The 18101-nt window shown below is 37.6% G+C and overlaps 1 protein-coding gene across 4 annotated transcripts in view; it reads left to right on the top strand.

Annotated features, from left to right (window-relative positions):
• Window positions 1–17556, top strand: part of SOCS6 (suppressor of cytokine signaling 6) — a 42327-nt gene extending 24771 nt beyond the window's left edge. For all 4 annotated transcript variants that reach the window (XM_008013804.3, XM_008013805.3, XM_073006240.1 and 1 more), the window contains one exon: window positions 11903–17556. In XM_008013804.3, the coding sequence (XP_008011995.1) occupies window positions 12029–13636 (1608 nt within the window). In that variant the 5' untranslated portion in view covers window positions 11903–12028 and the 3' untranslated portion in view covers window positions 13637–17556. The remainder of the gene's footprint in view (window positions 1–11902) is intronic.
• Window positions 17557–18101: the final 545 nt, after the last annotated feature.

The following is an 18101-nucleotide window of genomic DNA, read 5'->3' as shown; positions in this document are numbered from 1 at the left end:
CAATTCTCCTACCTCAGCCTCCTGGGTAGCTGGGATTATAGGCAAGTGCCACGCACCACCATGCCTGGCTAATTTTTGTATTCTTAGTAGAGACAGGCTTTCACCATGTTGGCCAGACTGGTCTCGAACTCTTGACCTCGTGGTCCGCCTGCCTTGGCCTCCCAAAGTGCTGGAATTAGAGGCGTGAACCACTGCGCCCGGCCCATGGATTTTTTAATCATGAATGAATTGAGAATATTTTCGGGTATTGATTGGCCACTTGAATTTGTGTTCTCCCTCTTGCTTTCATGATTTCTTTCTTCTTCTTACCTTTCTTCTTCCTTTCCATCATTCTTTTGGTGTGGTTTGTTTCTGTGCTTTGCCTGCTTGCTTTTAGAATTGTTAGACTTTCTCTTACTGATTTCTAACAGCACAGTTTATGTTACAAAATTAATCCTTTGTCATATATGTTTGCAGTTTTTCTCTGTTTTTTGCTTTCTTTATGTCATTTTTTGGTTATCAAGAAATTTATACATTTTGCACTGTCAGCTTTATTCATCTTTTATGGATTCAAGGTTTTATGTTATATATTAGAAGGCCTTCTGCAGTGCAAGGCTTTTAAAAAATATTTTTCTCCAACTTTTATATTTTAAAAATATAAATATTTATATATTCGATCTTTCTGGAATTCATTTTGAGATAGGAAATTAAGAGCCCTGCTAGACCCACTAGTCCCAAAAGTTTCTCCCACCTGCTCATCATCATTCATTGATAGTTCACCTTTCCCTGGTGGTCTTTTTTTTTTTTTTTTTTTTTTTTTGAGACGGAGTCTCGCTCTGTCGCCCAGGCTGGAGTGCAGTGGCCAGATCTCAGCTCACTGTAAGCTCCGCCTCCCGGGTTCACACCATTCTCCTGCCTCAGCCTCCCGAGTAGCTGGGACTACAGACGCTTGCCACCTCGCCCGGCTATTTTTTTGTATTTTTTTACTAGAGACGGGGTTTCACCGGGTTAGCCAGGATGGTCTTGATCTCCTGACCTCGTGATCCGCCCGTCTCGGCCTCCCAAAGTGCTGGGATTACAGGCTTGAGCCACCGCGCCCGGCCCCTGGTGGTCTTAAGATGTCTTCTTAATGACTGACATACTCTTCCCATATGTCTCTTGGTCTATTTCTTGACTTTCTATTCTGTCTTTCCCCTTCTCCAGTGTTAAGCTGTTGTCACGTGTTTTAATATGTCATATAGCTCATCCTCCTTCAATTAGTCTTTTAGAAGTTTTCTCTTTTTGTTGTTTGCATAACAAAGTTAATTTCACTGTCATTTTGTTGACTTTCTTAAAAAAGCATTCTTGGTGTTTTCTTGGGATCTTAAGTCAATATTTTGACAGGATTGAATTGTTTTACCTGAGAACAAGATGTGTCTGCGTGTATTTGATCTATTATGATTCTCTAAGGAGTTTTAAAGTGTTTCATGTAGTTTTACATTTCCTATTCACTTTTTTTGAAGCTGTTATAAATAGGATCTAGTGTTTTATTATGTTTTCTTATCTGCTTCTTAAAATTATAGAATCTACAAAAATTAGCCGGTTGTGGTGGCACGCACCTGTAATCCCAGCTACTCGGGAGGCTGAGGCAGGAGAACCGCTTAGACCCAGGAGGCAGAGGTTGCAGTGGGCCGAGATGGCGCCACTGCACTCCAGCCTGGGCGACAGAGCGAGACCCCGTCTCAAAACTAAAAAAAAAATCATAGAATTACTAGTGATTTTTACATATGAATTTTGTAATTGGTCGCTTGACTGAGTTCCTTTTTTTCCCCAATACAGTCATGCCCTGCAAAATGACAGTTTAGTCTATGATGAATTGAGTGTGTAATGTGGTCCTATAGGATTATAATACCGTATTTTTGCTCTACCTTTTCTTTCTTTAGATATGTTTAGGTACACAAATACTTACCATTGTGTTACACTGCCTACAATATTTAGAACAGTAACGTGCTTTACAGGTTTGTGGCCTAGAAGCAATAGGCTATACCATAAAGCCTAGGTAAGCTATACAATCACGATTTGTGTAAATCCATGCTATGTGTGCACAATGACAAAATCACCTGACGACGTATTTCTCAGAACACACCCCGTTGTTCAGCTGCATCTATTGAATTTTCAGGTGTTTAATCATTTCATAAGGATAATTTTGTCTTCTCCTTTCCAATATTTATTTTTATTTCTTACCTAATTCACTGGCTAATGTGTTGGAAATAATGCTAATTAATAATATTGATAATTGATGTCCTCGTTGCTGGCTTTCAGCATTTCTTCATTACAGCTCTGATGTTGTGTGTGTGTGTGTGTGTGTGTGTGTGTGTGTGTGTATGTGTGTATATATATAACATTAAATGTCCATCTGTTTCTGTTTTGCAATGGGTTTGGGGTGCCAAGAATTGATGTTTAATATTTTTTCAGATCCTTTTTGTGACTCGTAGCTATGATCATATTATTTTACTCCTTTTATCTAAAGTAATATATATTAATAAACCTCCATATTATTAGAGCCAAGGTAGCAATCCCTGGATATACCTTATCTAGTTGAATTGCTTTCCCCCCACCACTTCCAATGTTTGCTGGTATTTAAGGTTTGTACTTCAATGTTCCTAAGCGAGATCAGTTTGATTTTTTTTTTTTTTTTTTTCTGTCATCTTTGTCAAATTTTGGTATCAGTATGCTTTTGACCTCAAAAATAAATTTGGGAGCTTTGTGTTTTCTCTGTGCTCTGAAGTTGTGAATTTTGGACCCGTCTTGATTGTCCTTCCCTTTCTTCGCCTGAGGGAAAAAGAGCCTGGTGGCTTCTTGATCACTTTCTGTTTCTTTGACAATTGTTAGCTTCTTTTGGATTCCTGTGTCTTCTGCTGCAAAGTCTGATGATATATATTTTGCTATAAAATTACCCTTTTCATCTGAGTTTCAAATTCATTTTCATAGAATTTTCAAAGTAGTTTTACACATTTTGGTTCCTCACGAATGTGTGGTTATTGCTCTATTTCTAATGTATAAGCACATTTCCCTTTCTTGGTTATGCCAGCTAGTTGTTTACCAATTGAGTTTTCTCTTGTATAATCAAAGAATCAAGTCTTGTCATGTTTAATGGTGTTACTTTTTAATTTCTAATTCATTAATTTGTGCTTTTATCATTATTTTTTCTGATTTTTCTTTTGCTGGCTGGGGGTTTATAATTACTGACTTCTTGAATTGAATGCGTAATTTGTTGCTTTTAATTCCTTACCATGTAGTTTTGTAAATGTTTAAATCTTTGAATTTTCTGTGGACCCGGTTTTAGGGTCTTGCAGAATCACATAGATTTTGATATGTAGCTTTTTTTTTTTTTTGAGATGGAGTTTCGCTCTTGTTGCCCAGGCACTGCAACCTCCGTCTCCTGGGTTTAAGCTATTCTCTTGCCTCAGCCTCTTGAGTAGCTTGGATTACAGGCACCTCCCACCACGCCCAGCTAATTTTTGTATTTTTAGTAGGGACAGGGTTTCAGCATGTTGGCCAGGCTGGTCTTGAACTCCTAACCTCAAGTGATCCACCTGCCTCAACCTCCCAAAGTGCTGGAATTACAGGCATGAGCCACCGTGTCGCCCGGCTGATATGTGGCGTTTTCATTATGTTCGTATACCATTTTTGTTCACTTTGAGATTTTGTCTCTGACTTATTTAAAGATGTTCAATTTTAATTTAATTTACTTAATTTTTTTTTTTTTTTTTTTTGCTTGTCCTATTTACTTTTATTATTGCCTTGTGGTTAATTAAGGAGATCTCTTGGACTTTTAAAATTTATGAAGGTTTTAATTGGGGCCTTTAGTAACTGTTGCTTAAGTTCTTGAAAAGGAGATGTGTTCTCATTTTTTAGGGTATAGAATCCCATATGTCTAAAAGAAAAATGAATTTTGTAATTTAAATCTGCTATATTCTTCATTTTTGTTTACTTCATTTTCCTCGGCTGAAAGGGACATTTTAATGCTGTTCCATTTTATGTTCAAAAATTTTTGGCAGATTTTTTCATCATTGTATTATGGCTTATACTTTTCATAATGTGCCCCTTTTCATTTTGTTTGGCCAGTTTTTCTTGAATGCAATGCCATCTTGTTACTCTAGCTTCCCCGTTGCTTGCCTATGCCTTTTTCCATTCTTTTCTTTAAGAGGACTATTTTTTTTCTTCAAAATTTTTCAGAATTGGTGTTTGTCAGTTAATTGAAAAACTTCACTAAACTAGGACTCGTGTACTTTAAACATTTTATTTTAAATTAAAACAAGTAAATACACTCTTTCAATAATTTCTAAATGTAGGACCAATGTGTTTTCTTTAAACATCTATTGACTGAACTCTGTATCCGCCTAAATGATACAATCTATATCCTCACGTAATGTGTCTAGGATTTCTAGTTTAGTACTTCTTTTAAGTATTAGAATTAGAAGTTTAATTGCCTTTGCAAAACAATTTTTGTACAAAGGCCCAGTTATTTTTTTCAAGGTAGCATAATGGAATTTATTTTTTATAATGTATTTTTTGTTGCAATAAGTTTTGGGGGAACAGGTGGTTTTTAGTTACATGGATAAGTTCTTTAGTGGTGATTTCTGAGATTTGGGTACACCCATCACCTGAGCAGTGTACATTGTACCTAATGTGTAGTCTTTTATCCCTCACCTCCCTTCCACCCTTTCCCCTGAGTCTGCAAAGTCCATTGTATCATTCTTATGCCTTTGCATCCTCATAACTTAGCTCGCACTTGTGAGAACATACGATGTTTGATTTTCCATTCCAGAGTTAGTTACTTCACTTAGAATAATGGTCTCCAGTTCCATCCTGGTTGCTGTGAATGCCATTCTTTCATTCCTTTTTATAGCTGAGTAGTAGTACACACACACACACACACACACACACACACACCCCACATTTTCTTTATCCACTCATTGGTTGATGGACGTTGGGTTGGTTCCATATTTTTGCAGTTGTGAGTTGTGCTGCTATGTGTGTGCAAGTATCTTTTTCATATAATTTTTTTTTCCCCTCTGGGTAGATACCTAGCAGTGGGATTGCTGGATCAAATGGGAGATCTACTTTTAGTTCTTTATGGAATTTCCACACTGTTTTCCATAGTGGTTCTAGTTTACGTTCCCACTAACAGTGTAGAAGTGTTCCCTTTTTACCACATTCTTTTGTTTGTTTGTTTGTTTGTTTTTTGAGACAGGACCCTACTCTGTTGCCCAGGTTGGTGTGTGGGTGTGCATGGTGTGATCTTGGCTCACTGCAACCTCTGCCTCTGGATTCAAGCAATCCTCCCACCTCAGCCTCCTGAGTAGCTGCAACTGCAAGCACACACCATCACAACCCGCTAATTTTTGTAATTTTTGGTAGAGATGGAGTTTCACCATGTTGGCCGGACTGGCCCTCAAATGCCTGACCTCAAGTGATCTACCTGCCTCAGCATCCCAAAGTGCTGGGATAACAGGTGTGAGCTACTGTACCTGGCCTGTTATTTATTATAGACATAGTTTTGTTTTTTTTTTAAAGGAATGTTTCCCTAGTCTTTTTGCCTGTACCTGATTCTGCAGAAAACATTTTTAGCCAGTTGCATTTATTATTTTTAAGTCAATTAGCACTATTTTTATATAAATAATTTTCAAAAATATACTTATTTGTTCATATGTTTAAATTGCATAATGAATTTAAATACAAAAAAAGTTTGCATCTGAGTATCAGCCATGCCCAGGAGCTATCTTTGGTATTGGAGATATAGCAGTGACCACTACTGAAAACATTCCTGATCTCAAGTAGAACACACTTAGTACAACTAGCTGGTAGCATAAGAAAATCACAGGCACAGTGAAGAAGAGAATAGTTGGAAAGAGTGGAAATACTGGAGAGATTTTATGGTATTTTGAAACTTTCTGAGATAATTTTAGTGTGTCCTTTCCATATATAACATATGATTGTTGTGTTGTTGTTGTTGTTGTTGTTTTTTGTCAGATCTTAAAATGTTTTTCTTCTAGGCTGGGCACGATGGCTCACGCCTGTAATTCCAGCACTTTGGGAGGCCGAGGCAGGTGGATCATGAGGTCAGGAGTTTGAGACCAGCCTGGCCAACGTGGTGAAACCCTGTCTCTACTAAAAATACAATAATTAGCCGGGTGTGGTGGTGGGCGCCTATTATTCCAACTACTCATGAGGCTGAGGCAGGAGAATCGCTTGAAACCAAGAGACGGAGGTTGCAATGAGCTGAGATGGTGCTATTTTGTGCCATTGCACTCCAGCCTGGGCGACAAGAGCAAGATTCCATCTCACAAAAAAAAAAAAAAAGAAAGAAAGAAAGAAAAAGAAAATGTCTAATACTTGAATTTACTCCATTCATATATATTGGTATAACAAACATTTTGGAGCGTACATCTTATATTTCATGTTATATTTGTATTGTAATTCTTCTTTATTATATGGTCAGTTCCATTCTTCCTTTTTCTGTTCTCCCTTTCTGGGAAGACTTTGGTATCTCTTATTTTTCCTTTTTTTCCTAAGGGAATGGCAAGTAGTGTTCCCACAGGTTCAGGAGCAGTGGAGTAGAATCTAAGAAACTGAGATGAAAGTACATGAACCATGCAGGTTCAGAAATTGACAATGCAACTTAGGGTGTAGAGAGATATTTACAATGCTATTAACTTTTTATGTGGATTCTTTGCTTTATGTTAAAGTCTTTATTCTTTTAAATTGCCTTCACAGATAATTTAAGCCTGTGGCTCTGGTCTGTGGATCCTCTTTCATCATAATGCTGAAATATCATTTGCCTTTTTCACTGATGGTACAGAAAGCAATGATGGATAAAACTGATGATGCCTCACCATGAGTCAAGGCAGTGGCACCAAACTGTAATAGTAAATGTAATACTAGTCATATGTTTTTTACTTTAGTAAGAACCAAGCACTTTAGTTAAAAAAAAAAATGGTTATACTTATGGCTGCCATTGATGAAGCTATAAAAACTATTAATTTTATGAAATCTTTACCCTGAGCATACATCTTTCTAAAATCCTTTTTATGAAATGTGAATATTTCAAAGACACTCTACAGTACATACTGAAGAAGGAAGAGTGTCTCCAGGGGAAGCACTTGTTGTTTGAATTGCTGGCTACACTAGCTAACTAGCTCCTTTTTTTTGTGAAATAACCACTTTTACTAAAAACAACAATTGACAGACACACATGATTATTCCATGTGAGTTTTAATATTTTCCCATAAATGATCAACATGAGTCTGTCACTTCAATAAAAACAAATGACAGTATTGTTGCCAGTGATAAAATTAAAAGTTTCTTTTTTTTTTTTTTTTTTTTTTGAGATGGAGTCACGCTCTGTTGCCCCGGCTGGAGTGCATTGTTGTGATCTCGGCTCACTGCAGCCTCTGCTTCCTGGGCTCAAGTGATTCTCCTTCAGCCTCCCGAGTAGCTGGGATTACAGGCGTGAGCCATAATGCCTGGCTAATTTTTGTATTTTTAGTAGAGACAGGGTTTCACCATGTTGGTCAGGCTGGTCTCGACCTCCTGACCTCAAGTGATCCACCCACCTTGGCCTCCCAGAGTGCTGGCATTATAAGCACGACCAGTGGGTTTGAATGTTATAGAGTAAAAAAATTTCATGTTATGGTTTCAGATTTTACAGGGCAATTTAACATTAAGAAACTCATTCATTGAGCTTTGATATAGTATCAAAGAAAGATATCCATAGTTATATGAAAAGGTTATTAAATAAAATATATTTTTCCTTTTTCCAACTATGTATCTGGAGGAGGCTGAATTTTCTTCTTACAGATAGTCCCCCATGCACAGTTTAATTACCCACGGTCAATAGTCATCTGAAGACAGCTAAGTGCACTACAGTAAGATATTTTGTGAGACAGAGTCCACATTCTCATAGCTTTCATTATAGTATGTTGCTATAATTGTTCAATTTTATTATTACTTATAGTTGTTAATCTCTTACTGTACCTAACTTAAAAATTAAACTTTATCATAGGTATGTGTGTATAGGAAAAAAGCAAAGTATACTTTATATAGGGTTCTGTACTATATGTGGTTTCAGGAATCCACAGGGGATCTTGGGATATATCCCCTGCAGATAAGAGAGGGCTACTGTTCTGTAACAGATCCAGTGCAGAAGCAGACATGAGAGTCCAGCTGTCTTCCTTTAAGTCAGGCAGAAGAGATTTACAGTAATGTCATGTGGTGCCACTTTCACTGATTTTTATTATTCATGAAAATGTTACTTATGTTAACAAGTAAAGAGTATATTGTCATTTTAAAATACATATAAAATTAGGCTGGGCACAGTGGCTTACACTGTAATCCCAGCACTTTGGGAAGCAGAGGTAGGAGGACTGCTTGAGGCCAGGAGTTCAAGACTAGCCCAGGCAACACAGACCTCATCTCTACAAAAAGTAGACAAAATTAGACCTCATCTCTTCAAAAAATAGACAAGATTAGCCAGGCACGGTGGTGCGTGCCTATAGTACCAACTACTCGGAAGGCTGAGGTGGGAGGATCCTCTTGAACCCAGGAGGTTGAGGCTGCAGTGAGCTGAGATCATACCATTGCACTCTAGCCTGGTCAACACAGCAAGACTCTGATTCTGTGTCTTCAGTAAATAAATAACAAATTTTCTCAGGGTTTTCTTTTCTTTTCTTTTTGTTTTTGTTTTTGTTTTTTTTTTTTTTGAGACAGTTTTCAGCCTTGTTGCCCAGGCTGGAGTGCAGTGGCGCGATATCGGCTCACTGCAACCTCCGCCTCCCAGTCTCAAGCAATTCTCCTGCCTCAGCCTTCTGAGTAACTGGGATTACAGGCACACGCCACCATGCCTGGCTAATTTTTTTTTGTATTTTTAGTAGAGACGGAGTTCACCATGTTGGCCAGGCTGGTCTCAAACTCCTGACCTCAGGTGATCCGCCTTAGTCTCCCAGAGTGGGATTATAGACATGAGCTACCATGCCTGGTCTCTCAGTTTTATTTTCTAGTAGGGTACATTTCAATAGACACAACCCACATAAACAATGTTGCTTCTTGTCTTCCGATAATTTTTAAGAGAATAAAGGGGTTCTGAGACCAGAATGTTTGAGAACCACTGATGTAAGCAGTAGAATGACAGGTAGGACCGTTTGGTGTAGAGAAAGAATGTGAACTTTGCAAATAAATAGCCAGGTTCAGATTCTGGATCTGCTGTTTCTAGTAGCAAATTTTAACTTTTTTGGGCAAATTCCAATCTCCCTAATAACCAGTTTCCTCATTTTATAAAATGGGGTTAATAAAGCTATTTTGTTTATTGAAGGTTAAGTAGTTGTTTGATCTTTTTAATTTTTTCATTATGTGTTATGATGACTGACAGACATGACTACCTCAAGTCATTTCTTTAAGAAGAGGTTGAAATTATTTGAAGAAGTTATCCTTTACCCATATGGATAAAGTATTTAAATGTGTAAAGCTTTTTCCCTTGAAACTTTATATACATTTTCACGTATATGTGTAAACTTAAAATTTTACAATTAGAAAAGCAGTAAAACTAATTCAGAACATTTACTTAGGCATGAGACAGATGGTAATCCTATAAAAAGATGGCATGTATTTTTGGATGTGCAAACAGAAAAACAGATACTCTTAAAAATTTTAGAGTAATCTTTGCCTAGAATATGAAGGGAAGAGAGAAAAGACCATATGGCCTAATAGAACTTTTACAGTTTGTAATGTCTAGGATTGCATTTTGTTTCTTTAATATTAGTATTGATTAATAGCTTGCAAATATGGATTGGTAGTTGAAAAAGGAGTAATTTTCAAGTAGGTAATTGCCAGGTACTTTTACCGTGGTTGCTAGTCTCTCGTGTTTTGGGGTATGGGTGTGATCGTGGGAAGCAGGACTATTTGAATCTCACATTTAGTAGGGTTGATCAGTTACTGATTCAGGCAGTTATAATATTTCATTATGCTTGGGTAGAAGACATGCTACTAAGACACTGAGTTCACCTAATATACAACTTCATTTACTATTCAGAAGTAACTGGTGCTTCTAATATTTTGTTTTTTATTTTTTACAACTTACTCCAAAACGTAGTACATGACAGTAGACTTTTAAAAATTGGTTCTTCCTGTTGGGGACATGGCATTACTGATCCCCTGATAGGTTCTCTGATCTGAATGGTTTTTAGTAAGAATGATTCCATCTGCACACCACCCAAATCCTACCTGTAACTAAAAGGAGACAATTGTCAGGTTCTCTCTCTCCTGTCAGTTCCCACCTTGTGTACCATTACATTACAGAAGGGTTGATACTACAATTTATCTGTTCATACATCTGTCTCTCCTACTGGATTGGGCGACCATCAGTTATTTATTAATCTGTGTATTGCCACACAGGGCTAAGCCAAGCTGACTCCGCGGAGGCCAAGTAGGGGCTTAGTAAATGCAGTGAATTCATGAATGGGATCAAAGCTAGAGCCCTAGTCTTGTGCCAAGAAACTGAGTGGTGCTAAACTGCTGGTTTGGGAGGCTAGAATCTCACTCTGGGCTTTATTAGCATTTCGCTCAAGTCAAGCGAGTCACCTTGTCAAGGCATACTCTGATGGTTGCAGAGAAGGCAGAACATGGCCTTGGAGGAAAGAAAACATTCCACACGATTTAAACACAAGGCCTTTGCAAAGTAGTGTTAGGATTATTTAACGTGGTTTATGGAACCAAGATTTCTTCCTGTGAAATGACTTTCAGAAAGTCTTTACAGAATTGAAATCCTGTCATTTCAGTGTAGAACAATGTACAAAAAAAGTTTAGAAAATATATTTCTGGATATAGAAGTAAAAATTTGCCATGGGAAATTGCAAAAAAAGAAGAGTAAGAAAGAATAATTCTGGAAATACGTTTCATAATCTTCCAAATAGATCAAAACTAGACACATGGGTTTTTATGGATGTTGTACTTAAGAGATGAAGCTTTTCAGCCCACTTGCATTGGGCTGCTTCGTCCTCTGTGCGTTGGGAACTTGAAGGTGAATGATTCTTGATCTGAAGGAACTCTCGAGTATAGAGGAACATCTCTAGATAATGAAATTCTTTTTGTTTATTTTGACACATGCTTAAATACTTAAAGTATGCATAAGTTGTTGAGTTGACTAGGCTTGTTACTGCAGTTCTATGGAACGCCTTTACTTTCGTCCTGCGACCTGGGCGGGCAGCAGAGGAGCAATCGGGGTCAGTGCTGAAGGAGTGCGCCGGTCTAGCTAGAGTCCAGCTGGGAAGGACGTGCACACTGGCCCACATGTTAGAGATTATACCAAAAAGCAAGGTGCCAAAAAAAAAATAAAGGTAGATACAGGCTTGTTCTTCATAAACATCATGAAATATTTGCCAAATGCTCATGTGTAGTAGGCAGTGATCTGCTCTGCTGGGTGCAATAGAAATCCCGGTCCTAACAGAGTTGACATTAAGAAACGACTGGGCCAGGCGCAGTGGCTCACGCCTGTGATCCCAGCACTTTGGGAGGCCGAGGCGGGCGGATCACAAGGTCAGGAGATTGAGACCATCCTGGCTAACACGGTGAAACCTCGTCTCTACTAAAAATACAAAAAATTAGCCGGTCGTGGTGGCGGCGCCTGTAGTCCCAGCTACTCCGGAGGCTGAGGCAGGAGAATGGCGGGAACCTGGGAGGCGGAGCTTGCAGTGAGCCAAGATGGCGCCACCGCACTCCAGCCTGGGTGACAGAGCAAGACTCCGTCTCAAAAAAATAAAAATAAAAAAAAGAAAGAAAGACTGGGGTATTCTTGTTCAGAAGCTAAAGGATTAAAACTGACTAAAATAAAACTTTTGTGGAAATATTTTTTAATATGACTCTTCTTTTTATTCTTTTTATTTTTTAGAAAATGGCTCCAAAGGTTAAATGAAGCAGGAAGAATACATAGATGCAGCCTTGCAGCCTCTCCAGATGTTTGGGGATAATATTCCAGATAGAAATTTTGATCCCTTGGATTAGGTAACTAGTCATAATGAAGAAAATTAGTCTTAAAACCTTACGGAAATCTTTTAACTTGAATAAAAGTAAAGAAGAAACTGATTTCATGGTAGTACAACAACCATCGCTAGCCAGTGACTTTGGAAAAGATGATTCCTTGTTTGGTAGCTGCTATGGTAAAGATATGGCCAGCTGCGATATCAACGGTGAAGAGGAAAAAGGCGGAAAAAACAGATCGAAAAGCGAGAGCCTGATGGGTACGCTCAAAAGGCGGCTTTCTGCAAAACAGAAGCCAAAAGGCAAGGCGGGCACACCCTCTGGGAGCTCTGCCGACGAGGACACCTTCTCCTCCTCCTCAGCACCCATAGTCTTTAAAGACGTGAGAGCTCAGAGGCCGATAAGGTCCACCTCGCTCCGCAGCCATCACTACAGCCCCACGCCGTGGCCTCTGCGGCCCACGAACTCCGAGGAGACCTGCATCAAGATGGAGGTGAGAGTCAAGGCCTTGGTTCACTCTTCCAGCCCGAGTCCAGCCCTGAACGGCGTCCGGAAGGATTTCCACGACCTCCAGAACGAGACCGCGTGCCAAGAGCAAGCCAATTCACTGAAGAGCTCGGCTTCTCATAACGGAGACCTGCATCTCCACCTGGATGAACATGTGCCTGTCGTTATTGGACTTATGCCTCAGGACTACATTCAGTATACTGTGCCTTTAGATGAGGGGATGTATCCTTTGGAAGGATCGCGGAGCTATTGTCTGGACAGCTCTTCTCCCATGGAAGTCTCTGCGGTTCCTCCTCCAGTGGGAGGGCGCTCTTTCCCCGAAGATGAGAGTCAGGTAGACCAGGACCTGGTTGTCGCCCCAGAGATCTTCGTGGATCAGTCCGTGAATGGCTTGTTGATTGGCACCACGGGAGTCATGTTGCAGAGCCCGAGAGCGGGTCACGATGATGTCCCTCCACTCTCACCATTGCTACCTCCAATGCAGAATAATCAAATCCAAAGGAACTTCAGTGGACTCACTGGCACAGAAGCCCACGTGGCGGAAAGTATGCGCTGTCATTTGAATTTTGATCCGAACTCTGCTCCTGGGGTTGCAAGAGTGTATGACTCAGTGCAAAGTAGTGGTCCCATGGTCGTGACAAGCCTTACAGAGGAGCTGAAAAAACTTGCAAAACAAGGATGGTACTGGGGACCCATCACACGTTGGGAGGCAGAAGGGAAGCTAGCAAACGTGCCAGATGGTTCTTTTCTTGTTCGGGACAGTTCTGACGACCGTTATCTTTTAAGCTTGAGCTTTCGCTCCCATGGTAAAACACTTCACACTAGAATTGAGCACTCAAACGGTAGGTTTAGCTTTTATGAACAGCCCGATGTGGAAGGACATACGTCCATAGTTGATCTAATTGAGCATTCAATCAGGGACTCTGAAAATGGAGCTTTTTGTTATTCAAGGTCTCGGCTGCCTGGATCTGCAACTTACCCCGTCAGACTGACCAACCCAGTGTCCCGGTTCATGCAGGTGCGCTCGTTGCAGTATCTGTGTCGTTTTGTTATACGTCAGTATACCAGAATAGACTTAATTCAGAAACTGCCTTTGCCAAACAAAATGAAGGATTATTTACAGGAGAAGCACTACTGAAAGATGGGAACCCTGCATCTTGCACTTTGGGAATAAGAACAAAAGATTGAAATACAGTTTACAGACTTTCATTGCCATCAAAATATTTTGCTGCCATAACTATTCAGTTTTATGTGTAAAAGAGTCATCAGTTTGTTTAGGGGTCGGGAAATGTCAGCAAGGTGTCTTGGGTTTATTTTGGTTCTTTAAAAAGGGAAGTCTTGAGGTTTTAGAGGTGTGAATTATCTTTCATCAATGTGCAGAATAATCACAATGTGAATTATCAAATTCTCCTAATGCCCCTCCCCCCAGTCCTTTGCTGCTATCCACTGTGATTTTTATGCATTAAAAGCACATTTCATGTGTATTCAACCCTAAGTAAAGCTGAATGAAACTTACAGAATGGAAATTGCTATGTCTTTTTAAATGGCCCATTTTCAAAAGATAGTGTTGAATAAACGTACCTGTGTGATAAAACACAGAATTTACTATACACTGAAGATGAGTTTTTAATCTCTTTAAAAAGATTTATTTAGAATCGTGAATTGACATAATCTTGGGTAATGGAACGGAGATCTGCAACTTATCTTTTAACAACACTTTTTTCTAAATTATTTCTAAGGTTGTGCTAATTCTTTTGGTTGTGAAAAGTTGAATTTTTCTGTTGCCTTCATTTTCATCTTATAGTTTGTCTATTTTAATAAATGGCCTTACATTAAAAAATTGTAAAGAAATGTATACCACCAATTTAGAAATTGTTGCCTTTTCTGTAATTGAACTCGGGTACAAATTGGCGCATAACATGAAAACCTATGGAACTAGAATTATTATTAAAGAAATATTAGATGATCATAGCTTCCTGTGATAGCATTTTTTTGTGTGTTACCTATACTTTTGGTAAAATGTTTTATCTGTGATTTCTTTAGCTTAGTCAGCATTTTCTTGGGTGAACTTGATTGTCAACTAATTTTCATAAATGAACTAGATTCTCTTGCAACATTAATGTTTATAAAAAGTTTTAAATTGATTTGAATAGAAAGAAAACATTGTTTTAAAGTTGGACTTATATTTTTCTTCTATGTAGTTACTATAAAAGTGTGCTGGATTTGACCAATCCTTACCCCCACTATAAAGAGAACCCTTGATGACTTTAGTTTAAAAATTGTGGAAATTGTGGAGCAATTTTTCTCATAATGTGAGAAAAATTTTAAACCATATTAGATAATGATGTGGAAGTCATATTGTCTTTCATGTATACTGCCATTTAAAAATAGGTTTTTAAAATTTAGCTAAGTCTTAAGTAATTTGCCATTGCTAATTTATCTCCTTGAGTCGGTTGTTGGGGAGGGATGTTATATTCAATAATTTTTAGTTATTTTAAAATGCAGAGTGTTTATTCATTTCACAGTTCTGCAATGGATGTAGTATTTTGGGATTACCCTGTCCAGAAAATTTTCAGCTACACACCTTTAAAGGAAAAGGTTTCTATTTCAGATGAAACCTGTAATTTGGGATGGTTCTTGCTTTGTCACTTAAAGGAAGAGATAGGAAAAGTCTCTTACCTACTTTAAACATGAGGGTAAAGGTTTAGGTCAAACTTACTGGCTTTGTCATTCAAACATATCTGAATCCTCACTTTTTTCTCTTTATTTTTTAGGGTCAGAACTGAGATATTACCAAGAAAATGCACAATACCATAATATTATGGTCTTATGGTATTTTGACTTAAAGGGGAAAAGGTACTTAATTTTGGTGGGATGTTGATTGTACCTTGTTACAAAGACTCATTTTCTCATATGTTTTCTCCTAATAAGATGGAATATGGAGTATACTGTAATAATATAATTTAAGTGTTCATTATAAGCTATTTGGATTAAGAACTATTACAGAGTTGTAAGCTTGTTATCAAATTAATGCAAGACATTTAAACTATTTTTTTGCAAAACTATTTATTTTTAAAACAACTTAAAAGTATATCTAGGGTGAGTTAAAACTCCCTGTGCATCTATATTAGATGGCAGGTTTTGTCACAGAGTCCCTGTGTATTAGTAATAAATGTTGAAATGGCTTCTCCGTGTCTCCAGAAGCATTGACATGTCCTCCTTGTGAGATCATGGTGCACAGAGGTCTTTGGACTGCCCTGAACCCGTCTTATGTGGACATAACCTATTCCCTGCGTTTTCTCATCATGTCATGTGTTTAAGATCTACCCGCTTAGTGTCAAGATGATTCAGATTTTCATCTAAATGTTTTTAAAATTGTACATTTTGTGTTTTAGTGGAGGACAGTCTTGATACTGTTCTCATTCAGAAAGCCAAATTTTGATGCGCTTTTATATGTTCATAATACATACGTTAGTATGCCCTATTCTAATCTAGTTTGAAATTGTCAGATTCTGATAGTATAATGATAAAGTCAAACTATTTGCCAAAAAGTTAAATTTACAAGCAGAAAGATGTTTTGCGATATTTTCTACTTTTGTGTAGAAAAATAACCATTTGGGGTTGGCAGCACAACAATGTGAAAGATTGGCTTTATATGATAGTAACACAGTCCGGTTAAAAGTGGAAACAGGGAAAAGAGAGAGAGAAAACTCATCATTTAGTTTGGTCTAGACACAATTTGGTTAAATTTTAGGATTCTATTGGCAGTTAACATATATGACATGGACACAGCCTATGAGTGCTTTTTAAATACGTGCTTCTAAAAATCTGAGCTCCAGGCAAGAAAAAACAGGAAAGCTGTATCCATTTGCCATGATAGATGAATCAGAGTTGTTTTCTATTAAATATTTCATCACAAAATATGATGGAGGCCAGAAGCTATTTTTAGGCTTACTATAACACTATTATGCATTTTTATAAATAATAAGAAGGCTATAGAAAGTACTTGAAAAAATATCTAATTCTTTCTCTTTCTGTCTGAGGAAAACTCTTTCTACTTGGTGCAATAATCTGAAAATTTAGAAGGTCAAAATATGTCACAGGAAATGATCATAGAACTAAAAATAGTTTTTAAGGAAACCAACTACACGGGGCAACCATCTTGCTGCTGAAGAAAATAAAATTCCAAAAGGCTAAATCATTGGCATAAAGGAAACAGAACCCAAAGTATACGTTGTAATTTTTGAGCCAGTATTATTGAAACAGGATAAAAGTTACTAAAATCTAACATAGGTTAATGCAATGTCTCTGCTAGTGCTACAGGTCTAAAATAATCCTTGTAACAATGCTTTCAGAAATGCCAATTTTAATTACTGTACATTTCACATTGTATATGGGAGATATTGCTTTACGAATGAATCAGAATAATACATTTTCATTTAAATCTTAATTGCTTTTCATCCAATATGAAGTCTTAATTTCAAAATGAACTCACTACCAGCAATAGGCAGTTTTCTTGAATACTCTAATAAGGAACAATAGCCAGTTCCGTGAATAACTTTAAAATTCTAAAAGTGTTGGTACACTAGCAATCACAAATTTGGTTTCTTTGAATACTTTTTTAATCCTGTAAAGAAGGTTTTTTATAAACATTCTTTTTATTAATCAGTCATAACATGGCAAAGTGTGTAGTTGCTGTTTCTGAAAAGTGATCCAAACTCTACATCCAGAGATTATGAAAAATTCTTATAGAATTTTGTAATAAGTATATACATGTTGGGTTAAAGAAATTTCATAGTTGTTGAGTGCCATGAAATTAATACTTGCAATTCAGATTGCGGTAGTTTACACTTTTTCTGTATGTTTCAAATCAGGTGTGTACCATTTGTACTGAGAACACCACAGAATGAATTATCCAAAGTCCATTGATTTTAATACGTGTTTTGGTTTGTAAACAAATTATAGTAATTTCTTGCACATTTTTGGAAATTAATTGTATAAGAATTTATGTATCTGCTTCTAGATACAGTGTGTAAATAAAAAATTTCGTTCACAAGACCTGCCTTGTAGTCTACTTAATACCCTGAGAGGTGCCTGATTTTAATTAGTATGGGGTTAACTAGATAACTTCTGGGTGTCCCAGGAACTGCACAGGGGCTGGAGGGTGAGAACCAGCAAATTTTAGTAAAAATGGGAAAGCAGAATCATGCCCCTAATGGAAGATGTCAGCTAGTGGTGCTAATCTCCGAAAGCCTTCCACGTGAAGGCTGGAGCGAGTGGAGAACTTGTACTAAGCAAGAAGACTAAATTAAAACTGACACAGTAATGATATCTCACTGAAAGAAGGCTAGGCTAAATGATACAATGTTTGGGTTGTGACATATTAAAAAGCATGTCACTATTAATATTTCATTGAAATAGAACCAGGTCATTAAAGTTCATATAGGGGTCATTTAGAAATTTTTTCATAGCTAAGAAAGAGTTCTCCTTATGTCCACTGTATTATATTGTATCAGAGTTCTTAACCATGGGATTAAACACCCACTTTATTTTGTTTGAATACTTCGTAGACAGATTGTTTTTTTAAAAAACCATGGCTAATT

This window comes from Chlorocebus sabaeus, chromosome 18 (assembly GCF_047675955.1).
Source record: "Chlorocebus sabaeus isolate Y175 chromosome 18, mChlSab1.0.hap1, whole genome shotgun sequence".
In the NCBI taxonomy this organism is placed as follows: domain Eukaryota; kingdom Metazoa; phylum Chordata; class Mammalia; order Primates; family Cercopithecidae; genus Chlorocebus; species Chlorocebus sabaeus.
Note: the sequence above shows the minus strand (reverse complement) of the source record. Positions and strands in the feature narration are given on the sequence as shown.